The 11,703-nt window shown below is 68.7% G+C and overlaps 5 protein-coding genes across 5 annotated transcripts in view; 3 read left to right on the top strand and 2 right to left on the bottom strand.

The window, feature by feature from the left end:
- Positions 1-1,277: 1,277 nt before the first annotated feature.
- EMIHUDRAFT_62581 (hypothetical protein) lies at positions 1,278-1,502 on the top strand (the record flags this gene model as incomplete). The annotated part of the gene is made up of 1 exon (XM_005793601.1): positions 1,278-1,502. A coding segment is annotated over one exon (225 nt), but the record flags the coding sequence as incomplete, so codon positions are not given.
- Positions 1,503-1,611: 109 nt separating this feature from the next.
- Positions 1,612-2,928, bottom strand: EMIHUDRAFT_351234 (hypothetical protein). The gene has a single exon (XM_005793600.1). It carries the CDS (start codon positions 2,916-2,918, stop codon positions 1,665-1,667), a length of 1,254 nt encoding a protein of 417 aa, XP_005793657.1. The 5' UTR covers positions 2,919-2,928; the 3' UTR covers positions 1,612-1,664.
- Positions 2,929-5,439: 2,511 nt separating this feature from the next.
- EMIHUDRAFT_199482 (hypothetical protein) lies at positions 5,440-6,798 on the top strand (the record flags this gene model as incomplete). The annotated part of the gene is made up of 2 exons (XM_005793599.1): positions 5,440-6,045; positions 6,409-6,798. 2 exons carry the CDS (start codon positions 5,440-5,442, stop codon positions 6,796-6,798), a joined length of 996 nt encoding a protein of 331 aa, XP_005793656.1.
- A 588-nt stretch (positions 6,799-7,386) lies between these two features.
- On the bottom strand, positions 7,387-9,381 carry EMIHUDRAFT_199481 (hypothetical protein; the record flags this gene model as incomplete). The annotated part of the gene is made up of 6 exons (XM_005793598.1): positions 7,387-7,659; positions 7,789-7,947; positions 8,164-8,631; positions 8,772-8,899; positions 8,980-9,117; positions 9,375-9,381. The coding sequence occupies 6 exons, from the start codon at positions 9,379-9,381 to the stop codon at positions 7,387-7,389; spliced, it is 1,173 nt and encodes a 390-aa protein (XP_005793655.1).
- Positions 9,382-10,422: 1,041 nt separating this feature from the next.
- The window catches only part of EMIHUDRAFT_433282 (hypothetical protein), a 1,693-nt gene continuing 412 nt past the window's right edge, over positions 10,423-11,703 (top strand). The window contains exons 1-5 of the mRNA XM_005793597.1: positions 10,423-10,550; positions 10,642-10,724; positions 10,792-10,902; positions 10,968-11,160; positions 11,320-11,703. Of these exons, the coding sequence (XP_005793654.1) occupies positions 10,484-10,550; positions 10,642-10,724; positions 10,792-10,902; positions 10,968-11,160; positions 11,320-11,507 (642 nt within the window). The 5' untranslated portion in view covers positions 10,423-10,483 and the 3' untranslated portion in view covers positions 11,508-11,703. The remainder of the gene's footprint in view (positions 10,551-10,641; positions 10,725-10,791; positions 10,903-10,967; positions 11,161-11,319) is intronic.

Here is an 11,703-nt window from a genome sequence, read left to right as displayed (position 1 = left end):
CCGCCCTCCACGGCCACGAGCGGGTGGTCGAGCTGCTGTTGCAGCGCGGCGCGGAGATCAACCTGCAGGACAGCAACGGCGCCACCGCGCTGATGCTCGCCGCCGTCTCCGCCCATCCCGCCGTCGTGCTCCGCCTGCTGCGGGCGGGCGCGGATACAAAGTTGCGCTCTGGGAACGGCAAGTCCGCGCTGCAGCTGGCCAAGGAGAACGGCCACAGCGCGTGCGTCGAGGCCTTCCGGCAGCACATCGCGGAGGTGACTGCGGGCCAGCGCGAGGCGGCGGCGGGCGGCGCGGGCGGCGCTTCCTCGGGCGAATCGGCCTCTTCCGGCTCGCTGGGCAGCCTTCCCGAAGAGGCGATGAACGCGGCTCTCCAAGGCGACGAGGCGGCGCTGCTGGCGTGGCTCGACAGCGGCGGGCGGGTCAACGCGACTTGCTGGGAGGGCGATGTGAGCTGCATCACCGCGCTGATATTCGCCGCCCGCCGCGGCCACGAGCGAGTGGTCGAGCTGCTGCTTCAGCGCGGCGCGGAGATCGATTTGCAGGACAGCATGGGCAGCACCGCGCTGCTACTCGCCGCCGCCAACGGCAAGGAGCGGGTGGTCGATCTGCTGCTGCAGCGCGGCGCGGAGATCAACAAGCAGAACAACGGCGGCATCGCCGCGCTGATGACCGCCGCCGCCAACGGCCACGAGCGGGTGGTCGATTTGCTGATGCAGCACGGGGCGGAGATCAACAAGCAGGGCAACGGCGGCTTTGCCGCGCTGATGCTCGCCGCCAGCCAAGGCCAGCCCGCCATCGTGCTCCGCCTGCTGCGGGCGGGCGCGGACACGGCACTGCGCTGTGAGAACGGCAAGACAGCGCTGCAGTGGGCAAAGGAGAGGGGCCACGCCGAGTGCGTGCGCGCCCTCGAGGAGCATGCGGCGGCGGAGGCGGCGGCCGAGGCAGCGGCGAGGGAGGCGGTGAGAGCGGTGGCAGAGGCGGAGGCGACGCGGCATGCCGAGGCGCTGCTGGCGGAGGAGGAGGCGGAGAAGGAGGCGGGGGGGCGCGACAGGGAGAGCAAGAAGGGGAAGAAGAAGAAGAAGAGGGGGAAGGGCGGCGGGGGCGGCGCTGGGCCGTCGCGGGAGCCCGAGGATGAGGCAGCGCTGGCGGCGGGAGAGGAGGCGGAGCTGGCGGCGGCGCTCGAGGAGAGCGCGAGGCTGGAGGAGGAGAGGCGGGCGGCGGAGGAGCAAGCGTCGTCCTCTTTGGCTGCAGAGAGGCCGCCTTCGGTGGAGGAGGAGGAGCCACCAGCCGACTTCATTTGCCCGATCACGACCGAGGTCATGAGCGACCCGGTGATGGCGGCGGACGGGCATGCTTACGAGCGGTCGGCGATCGAGCGCTGGCTCGCGACCAAGTCGACGAGCCCGATGACTGGCGGTGAGCTTGAGCATATGGGCCTCTCCCCGCACCACATGCTGCGCCGGATGATCCGAGAGTGGCGAGCGGCGCATCCGGCACGATAGTTAGGTACGGCTACGGGAGGTTCGCACAACGTCAACGACCTCTGCCCCTCGGTCGCTCAGTGGTAGCTCTGTGTGTTGGCGCGAGTGTGGCGCTCTCGTGTAAAGACCTCGAGTCCTACTTTTTCTCCCCAAGCACTATCAAATGCCGCGCGGGCTCCTGACTTAGCGGTAGGGCTGCGGTCGCCGCTCCCTGAGGCTCGGCGCCTCGCCACTCCCAGCGCCACCACTCATCGCCGTCTTCATCCGCTGCTCGAACCAGCTCTGCACGTCGACGCGGACGGTGCTCGCCGGTGCGGCGACGGTGAGCTCGCACACGCCGCCGCCGCCGCCGCCGCCGCCGCCGCCGCCGCTGCCCTCGCGGAACATCTCGACCCCGCCCGGTGACCGGTCCATCTTTCGCTCTGTCCGGCCGGCGAGCCACCGTTCGTGCGCGTCGCTCTCCGCCGCGTCGCCCGCGCCGAGCGAGCCTGTCCAGTGGGCCGGTCCCGCACCCGCGGCCGGCGGCGCGGGCGGCTGCGGCGAGAGGCGAGGGTCGATCTCCACGCTCGCGCCGCAGAGGTCTGCTCGCAGCGCGCCAAACGCCTCTGGAAAATGAACGACGACGTCGGCGGCGTCGGCGGCGGCGTCGTCGGCGGCGGCTGGCTGGTCGGGGGTAGGCGCGTCACGGCTCACGCAGAGGCGGCGGAGGCCCTCCGCCGCCTGCACGTCGAGCGACGCGGCGCCGCCAAGCCGCACAGACAGGTCGCCCTCGCTCGAGTCGATTGCAGAGCAGCCTCCCGAGAGGCGGAGCTCGCCCGCCTCGGAGCCGAGGACAGAGGCGCGCACGCCGCCGGCGGCGGCGAGGTCGAGCCGCTTCGAGTAGAGGGCGCGGCACTGCACCACTCCCTCCGACGCAACCTCCACCTCCTCGCCCATCACCTTTCCGAGCTCGACGCCGCCAGCGCCGCCGGCGAGGACGCGGAGGTTGCCCTCGATGTGCTTGACGCGCACCTGCCCCTCGCCCGTGGAGAGTGTCGTGAGGAGTCCGCGCACCGTGTTGACGACGATCGATCCCCGCGACACTGCCACCGCGACCGTGCCCTCAATCCAGCCATCCACCTCCACGTCGCACGCTCCACCCATCGCCACCTCGATGTTGAAAGAGGCGGGCACGCTCACGGTCGTGACGCCGCCGCCCGCTGCGTCGCACGCCGCCACGACTCGGAGGTCGCCCGTCGGGTCGGAGCCGGCCCATCCGCTCACGTCCACCTCGCCGCCTCCCGCCTGGGACGCCATCACGCTGGCCAGGTACGTCTCCATGTTGGTGCGCACGACGAGGCGAGGCGTCGAGCCCGAGACAAAGAGCGTGCGGCCAGGCTCCGTGGCCAGAGTGCTCGCCGCCCTGCGGGCCTGCGCCAGCAGGGAGCGGGTTAGCATGGAGTGGTCTGAGAGAAGAAGAGAGTTCTGGGAGGTTCACCTACTGTACGAAAGTGTGAACAGGTTGGCTGCTCCTGAGCATGGCGCCGCAGGCGCCTGTTGATAGGCATAGGTGATAGCCCTGGATGGGCAATGCATACGCCTAGTCGGGCCTCAGATCGCCCGACCGCGTCCCGGTGCTCTGCCGTCGGATTTGTGACGCCGCCGCACCGCGCCGCGGCCGTGGGCCCTCCGGAGGCCGAGGATGGCCGTGACGGACCGGGACGAGCTCTGGGAGGTTCAGTGTCAGTGTATATATTGTAGAGACCAACCATGTCCACAATACCTAGGTAGGTAGGTAGGTAGGTAGTAAGGTGAAGAACAGCCAGGCTCGGACTGGACACCAACGCGGTATGGGTGGACGCTGGACAGATGATGACGACACGCACGAGCGACACACAGACACAAACAAGCTCACAAGACACACAGCCAGCTGGCTGCCACACACCCTGAGTCGGCGTACACATAACTCAGGGCCACATCCTCCCTGTCGCCCCCCCCACTCCACGGTGCCAAGGGCACAAACAAGGGCACAACTCAAACAACAGACGACAAGAAGTGACATGTGAGGCTAGAGCAGGCTTGCTCTTCCTCCAGCAATCTCTCCGGCCGGCGAGGCACGGACGAGACCGTGTGTGGGGTCATGTGAGGTGTCTATGGACGCTCTCCTCATGGGCTAGCTGCCTGCGGCTAGCCCTAATCTCGCACTCACGGACAGTGACAATCAAATGGGTGAGTGTTTTCGAGCTGAGGCGCGTGTGCTAAATCTAGGCCGCACGTCGTGGCACTATGACGGAGGTAGACGTGCGGCCGCAGCGCGCCCACCACAGTTTCGGTGGGGCGCGCGTGTTAGCAAGAGAGTTGCGGGGAGAGCCATGCCCGACTTTTCGAAGGCGAGCCCCACGCCACGGATGCCAGCCGTGCTTTCGCGGGAGTCGTCTCCCAAGCCGCGTCCCGTCAGCACTGTCCCCGAGTGGTCCCGCCTCGGCGGCACACACTCTCAGTCTAGCTAGCTAAGCCTGGGAAGGCGATGCCGGGGCCGTACATACAGCAGCTTGATGGTGCTTCGCCGGCGTGCCTCCCGGAGCGGTGCCGGAGGGGAGGTCCGTGGGACAAAATCGGGGGCAACGCCGACGGCGCTCTGATTCGACTTTTTAAATCAAACAAAGACAGTCGCACGCGCCGCAGTGCGGCGCGTGCGACTGTCAGGAGCGGATCCGTCAGTTAGTCGTGTTCACGCCGGGATCGTGTCCCCCACAACCTGCGCAGACTTTAGGCCACAACAGTAGGAATTCCTACCGGGTATGAAGCCCTGATACAAGATTTTTGCGTGCCCATGCCCAGACTAAGTCGAGCGCGTCAGAGAGGTGTTTCGACACCGTCACCGAGTGTTTTGCACGCCGTTCTCGGAAGAAATCGTTCAGAGAAAAATCTCTTGCCGGTGTTCACAGAGCTCTGTGAACAAACACCGGCTACTCGGCCTTAGCCGTCGGTACGTCAACAGTGCGATAGCCAAGTATCGCACTGTTGGGTCCCGATGGTGTCCCATCACAAATTCGTGCTGTCGACAGATCATGTCCCTTGGTCGACTGCACCCGCCTTTGGACGGTTCTCCGACATGCTTAGATAAGTCTTTTTTGTCTTTTTGGCTCGCCTGGCCTTCACCAGTGCGAACGTATTCTTGCTCGTAGGAGCCGCTCGTCTTTTGTCCGAGCAAACGTGCGGTCGTGCGCCCGATCGCCCCGATGAGCACGTGTGCAGGGTGAGCTGTGCAGGGTATCCGAGCCGATGGTAGCGCCACACTCGCGGTGCCGTCTCGCAGCCCTCATTAACGTTCTTGAGTCTCGGACGGAAACGGCCCCCCGGGTCTGCAACTCGCACGGCGGGTCCGCGTCCGGGCAAGCATCCGCGGCCCGCGGTTGTCCTTTCGCAGGGCGCGACCGACATGGAGATCTGCTGCCCACAGATCAGTGCTTTTGTCGACTATTGCTTGCTCTCTGTGCACTCGCAACGCCAGAGGCCGTGCTTGGAGAATGGGTCGCGGTGCTGCTGCGCCAGTGGATTGAGCCGCTCCGCAAGCTCCATCGGTGAGCTGCGGTGGCGCGCCGGCCGCTTCATGCATAGCTCTCCGGCGAGCGGCCGCGAACGCGTTTTCCGTCCGCCGTTTCATCGAGTTTGCCCGAGTGGTAAAATGCAATCGTCGAATCTGCCCGAGTCGCAGCGCGCGAGACATGCATGCATGACCGAAGCGGTACGCCTCGGCTCCGTGTTGAGAGCAGCCGGTCAACGTGGGCACCAAGCGCGCGGCCGCCGGGCGCCTTCGCACCGACAGGGGCGCCGCGGCAGCAGAGATCACTCCATAGGCCATACCGTTTTTATGGCGGGTCACTATCTATATTGACTTAAATTCTTTGTTCCCACGCCCGCCCCGGGCAACCTGCAAGCTGCAACGGCCCTGGTTGTGCCCCCCCCGACGGGCGCCATGGTTGTGCGCCTCGAGCCCGACGTCGACGACGACGAGGAGGCCTTCACGTATAGCGAGTGGTTGTCCATCCTGGGCGTGAGCGACGCGGCCGGCATCAAGGGCGGCGGCCCAGCCCGGCTCACGGAGAGGTGTGTCAACCGCCAGGACGCCGAGTGCGACGCCGGGATCAAACCTCTCGCCAGCGAGCCGCCGCCAGAGCCGTCCGCGGACGTCAACCTTGACAGCAGCTTCGAGCCCGGGCCGGGTCAGAACTGGCTGCACCAGGAGCTGGGCTCGCTGCAGCGGCAGCTCGAGTATGCGAACGAAGCGCTCGCGTCCGAGCGGGCCCAGGCTGTCCGGCTGGAGGCGTCGCTCGACTCGCTGCGTGCGTCCGAGGAGCAGCTGCGCGGCGAGCTTCGCGCGGAGGCTGCCAAGGGCCAACGCGACGCTCGCGCGATGCGGCAGCTGCAGCGCCGCGAGGCGCTTCTGCTGAGCCAGCTGGCGGCGCTGGAGCGGGAGAGGGACGAGGCCGTGCGGTCCGGGGAGGCGCTCCGCTGCGGCACGGGCGCGCTGCAGACCGCGCTGCGCGAGGTGGAGCAGAGCCAGCTCGAGGACCGCAGGATGGTGCGATCGCTGCTGTGCGAGAACGCGACACTGCGCTGGCAAGGCGCGGCCGCAGGAGAGGCTCTTGCGCAGGCGCGCCTGCGGCAGGAGCAGATGAGCTGGCAGCGGGAGCAGGCGGTGCGGGACGAGCACTGGCGCGAGGAGCAGAGGCGGGAGGAGGAGCGGAGGCGTGGCGAGAGGGAGAGGGCGCGCGAGGAGGAGGAGCGGCGGGAGAGGGCGCGGCGCGTGGAGGAGAAGAGGCGCGAGGAGGAGGAGCGCAGGCGGGCGGCGGCGCCTGCTCCGGAGAACGGACCCTCCTCCGCCTCGGCCGGGGGTGCCGCGGCGCCCGCACACCACGCTTGCACACGCTCGGCGCCGCCACAGGGCGAGGCGCCTGCCGAGGGGTCGCTCGCCGGGGAGGCTGCCTTGGCGGCGGGCCCGCGCGAGCCTCCGGCGGGAGAGGAGCGGTCGCTTGTCGGTCTCCCCTCCCGCACAGAGCAGCGTGGCGGCGCCTCGGCGCCGTTTGGATCGCCGGGTGAGCGGCTGGGGCCCGGGGACGCCTCCTCGTGCATGGAGCGGCGGCTGACGGCCCTCTCGCAGGAGCGGGGGCTCCTGCAGTGCGAGCTCGAGCGGATGCCGCTCAGCGCGGGCAGGAGCAACGCCGAGCGGAAGCGCAAGCTGGCTGTGGAGTCGCGCATCGCAGAGCTAAGTCGAGAGGTGAGCGATCTGAGGTTGCGACTCAAGGCGGCGACCGCGCTGTCCGGCTGCCGGTGAGGCTGTGTGTAGGGAGGTATGACACTGGCTCGACCGCGCGTCGGCCACGTGGGAAGCGAGCTGGGCCGCCCGCGCTGCCGCGTTAACATGGCCGGCTGTGTGGTCAGAGACGGGGAGGGGTGGCGGCGGGAGCGGCGGTCACGGCCGCGGTCTATGTGTCCCGCCGTGGTTCGCTGTGAGCGTGCCCGTCGCAGTGAACGACGAGAGAGCGCGTGATCCTAGGCGCTCGGAGTCGCAGTCGCCGCTGAGTCGCGAAACTTAAAATGATTTTGCACACATCTCTGTGTACGGGTAAGACGGCAGGAACGCAGAGGCCAGAGCACACGGCTCACGGGTCCCCCCAAATCTATGCAAATCGTGTGTGAGACGGCGGGGTCGACTGTGTGGACACTGCTGTCACACGCCTCGAGCACACGCTCCCGCGCACTCCGACCATCGTCGTCGACGGTCATCTTGCACGTCGTGATCGTGACCCCCTCAGGCGCCCTCACTCTCCTCTCTCTCGGACTCTCAGTGCGCCTCTCCTCTCAACCCGGGTGTCCTGTCAGCACCCGCCGGGCCCAAATCCTCTGAGCCGCTGATGCTCCGCTAGTACCTCTGCCCAGCATCAATGAGGGCCGCCCTCGCCGAAACCATCTCAACAACAGACTCCGCATCCTCCTCAGGGTCGCCACCCTCGACCGCCCGAGATGAAAGGGGAGTCTTTTCGATTGCTCGCGTCGATAAGCGAGCCTTTGGTTTGCTCTGCTGGCAATACCACCGAGTGGCCGCTGCTGCCAGCGCCGCGATGACGAAAAAGGGAAGCGCAACCATAGCGCTCAGCATGTTGGACGTTTGGCGGGCACGATGGGGAGTCTTGGCCTGATCAGGCCGCTGCGATAGCGACTTGGGCGGCGTGATGAGCTCCGGAGACCTTGCGGGCGGCGGCGGCGGCGGCGGCGGCGGATCCCGGGCTGGTGGCGGTGGGGGGGTCCGCGTGATGGTTGGAACAGCAGGCGACGGCAGCTCACTCTTGGGGAAGCACGCCCACGAGGGATCGTCGCACGCGGGCCGGCAGTGGTGGGAGAACTCGTCGAGCGCAAAGCACGAGGCAGGGTGCGCGGCAGTGGAGCAGCAGGTGCTGAGGCCGGCGTAGCCGAGGCCGCCGCACTGCCCCGAGGGCGGCACGCATGGCGGCGGAGGAGAGGGAGGGCTGGGCGGCGCTGGCGGTGGAGGGGGCTTTGCGATCGGCCCAGACGGGGAGGTTTGGGCTGGCGCGATCCCCGGCGGCGGCGGCGGCGCCGGCTTCCGATGGAGCCACTGCTGGCAGAGGGGCTGGTGCAGCTGGGAGGGGCTGGCGTGGAGCGGCGAGCAGCGGCTGTCCACCCAGTGGCAGACGCTGAGGGGAATCTGGGCGGCCTGTGCGTCGTACGTGAAGGCGAGCTCGCACTGGGCCGACGATTGCAGCGAGTAGCAGTGCAGCGGCGCCTCACGCGCGAGGAGGTTGTGACGCGCCTCGAGCATGTCACACGAGAAACGGGAGGCGGCGAGGGGCGCGCGGCTGGAGGGCGGCGGCGGGTGGCGCAGCGCAAACTCGGGAGGCACGCAGTAGGCGCAGCGCGAGCACGCGCACGAGCTGCACTGGCCGATCCCGCCGTGCAGCAGGTTGCAGGAGGGCTCACACCGCGCCTCGCCCGCGCCGTGGCAGCCGGCCGAGGCGTGGAAGGCGGTGGAGGTGGTCACGGCCACGTCATCGTAGTACCCCTCCTCATCCTCGAGCGCATCCTCAGGGTGCGGATCTTTGCACGGCCGCTGTCGCTTGCCGCAGTCGCCGCAGTCGCTCGCAAAGGCACACTGCGAGTATTGCGCACCTGCGGGCCGCGCGAGAGGACCGTGCCGTGCTCAGCTCGGCCGTGGGCGCCCGCGGTGCGGGCAGGGCTGCGTCAGATTTTGCGCGCGCCTGGCCCTCCGTCGTCGCAGTGGCCGTCTAGCACAAACGCGCAATTGGCGTGGTCGTCCCGGCAGAGGGTGATGACGCCATCGTCGCAATCGTCGTTCTCGGCAAAGCGGACGCCGCAGTCGTCGCAGTCGCTGCCAAAGGCACAGTCCGTGGTCCTCGAGCCTAGGACGGGACGGCGCATAGCGTCTCGGGACGGGATTGCGTGCGATGCCGCGCTGCGGGCTTGAGTGTGGGCTGCACACCAGGCCCGCCGTCATCGCACTGGCCCTTGAGCCCACCTGTGCAGGACGTGCTGCAGAGGAAGGCGCCTACGTCCCGCTCGTGCCGCTCGCCGCAATCCGCGCAGTCCGTTCCAAGCCGGCACCGACCATCGACGGAGCCTGTGGGGCGCCGCAGGGCTCGTGAAGGTGGGGTGTACATGCAAAGCCCCGCGGTGCGGCGCCGCTTTGGCTTGCGGCTTCAGTGTGCCGCCGCGGAGAGGGAGGGGGCCAAGTGGATGCAGTGTGGTCGCCAGATGGATCGAGAGGGTGGAAGGGATGAAGCTGGTGGCCGATCGCTGCCAGTCAGCACGGGGTTTGCACGGCGAGTCGTGACGTGAGTGCGAGAGCGCGACGCGCCTGGGCCGGAATCGTCACACTGTCCATCGCCGCTAAAGATGCAAGTGTCGTCGCAGTAGCAGCTGGGCTTGTGGCAGCTGCGTCCGGCCGCGCTGGTGGCCCAGGCAGCGAGGCACCAGAGCCGGAGCCTCGCCATGTATGAGAGAAAGGCGGCCGCAAGCTTGTACGGCGGGCGCTTCGCGGGCGCTCTTGACACTCTGCTTGGGGAGGGCTGGGGCAGGGCCGTGGCCCACGGGCAGGCTACGAGCGCTCGTGACGGACACACCAACCGTCTGGCAGGCTGAAACCACCTCGGTTTTTGCATTTCGTTTTCTTTTTCCCGCGACCCGCAATTTAAAAGCACGTCTTGTCCTTTCGCCTGCGGAAACGTTCAGTCAGCTCTCCCATTCGTGTCCCCGCCCGCCGGTCTCAACTCGATTCATCTAGCGCATCGGACCCTCCGCTCTCCCCGCTCGGCACCGCAGCACCATGGCAAGCACCCCGCAGAAGGGACGCGCGTACTTCGTGAGCAGCCCTGCAGCCCCCATACTGCACCGCCGTCCCAGGCACTCCTGAATCGCCCCACGCACCTCTGTCCACACAGGGCGAAATGGCGGAGACGCCGGGCGGCAACCAGACGCCGGGCAAGGCGTCCAAGAAGCTCAAGGACTCCAAGTTCGGCGAGACGATCGTCGAGGAGGTGCGCTCCCGCTACACGGCCGCCCTCTCTCACCTTCCTGACCCCGCGTTGAGCGAGCGGGCGCGAGGGCCGGGCGAGGCGGCGGGCGAGTCGGCGGTGCGGTGGGCGGCGGGCGGCTGGCGTCGCGGGTGCGCGTGGGGGAGGTGGCGCGGGTGGCAGGCGCAGGCGCGGGTGGGGGTTGGGCGAGGGGCGGAGCCGGGAGCGGCTCGCGGGTTGGCCGCAGTGGACCGCAGTCAGTCCGTCGCAGCGGACCGCAGCAGTCCGTCGCAGCGGACCGCAGTCAGTCCGCACCGCCGAAAATGGCCATGCAAGCAAGAATTTCAACCGTCTGGCAGGCTGAAACCGTCGTTTTCTTTCCCGCAGCAATTTCTTTTTTACGCGGTGAAAGGGGCGCTTAAAAAGCCAACCGCCCTGGCCGCAAGCAACAGCACGCGCCCACGCGACCCACCAATGTCGACCATCGAAGGGCTTGATCCGAGGGCCGCCGTCGCCGACATGACCAACGCTTTCAACGACTGTGCGCCCTCCCCAGCGCCTGCGCCGCTCATCTGCCCGCCGCACCGCGGAGGCCTGCCTCCTCAGCCACGGCTGGACCCCTCGACGCGCAGATGTCTGCGACGCGGGCGATGCGCTCAAAGCTGCGCTCAAGGGGCTCCCCGAGCTGGCCGAGAATCACCAGGACATTGAGCAGGCTTGGCCCAGACCGCCTCGGTGGCGCAGCGCGGCTACTTGACCCCTCCCCCTCCCCTCCCGTCCAGGGCGTCGACCGCTGGCTGCTCAAGGTGCAGCGGGCAGCGGACGTGAGCTTCGATCGCTTCGAGGCCAGCGCGCTCGAGCAGAGCTTTCACGTCCCCGACGGCCTGATGGCGGTGGCGCCGCCGCCCGCCGCCTGCCGAAGCATGCCTCGAGCCTGATCCGAGGCTCGTGCGCGCAGGCGTCGTCCGGCGGGGCGGCCGGCGCGGACGAGGAGGAGGCGGAGGCGGCGCAGCTGTGGGAGCAGCTTCAGCAGCGCGTCGCCGCCAAGCGCGAGCTGCGGCGCAAGATTGCGGCGCTGCGGAGATTAGAGCTCGCGTGGGAGTCGCAGCGGCCAAGCTTCGAGCAGCTGTCGGGGCTGTCGAGGGCGGAGGGCGCGCGCCTCCCCCGCCGCGCCTCCCCGCCGCGCCTCCCCGCCGCGCCTCCCCGCATCATCGCCAGCGGCCCTCCTCGCACACCCGCTGCCACAGCGCCCACGCCCACCCCACCCCGCAACCTCGCCCCCCGCCCCCCGCCCCCCGCCGCTGCGCAAGGCGTGCACGCGGTGATGGACAAGGCTGCGCGGCTCAAGCGGGTTCTGGGCGGGCTGGGCGGCGCGCGCGACGGCGGCGCCCTCATGGCCAAGGGCGGGTGCGGCGGCGGCGCTCCCCGCCACCACGAGGCTATCCGCACAGTCTCGCTTTCGGACTTGCGGCAGCTGTCGACCGCACTCTGCTCCTAGCCTTTGGACCAGCCGCCTTGTGTCGGGGCGTGTGTCCGCAGCTTGGGGTCGAAGCGCGCGGTCGGACCCAGTGGCGCGCCACTGCGGAGGGGCAGCTCGGCGGCGCCGCCTCGGTCCCCGGCCGTGATGGGGGGGCAGCCGTAGCCTCCTCGCCCGGTCGGCGAAGGGAGGCGGGGCGGGCTGCGGGGGACCCGCG

This window comes from Emiliania huxleyi (genome assembly GCF_000372725.1).
Source record: "Emiliania huxleyi CCMP1516 unplaced genomic scaffold EMIHUscaffold_10, whole genome shotgun sequence".
Taxonomy (NCBI): Eukaryota; Haptophyta; order Isochrysidales; family Noelaerhabdaceae; genus Emiliania; species Emiliania huxleyi.
The sequence above is the reverse complement of the archived record's forward strand: the minus strand, read 5'-3'. Positions and strand labels throughout refer to the sequence as shown.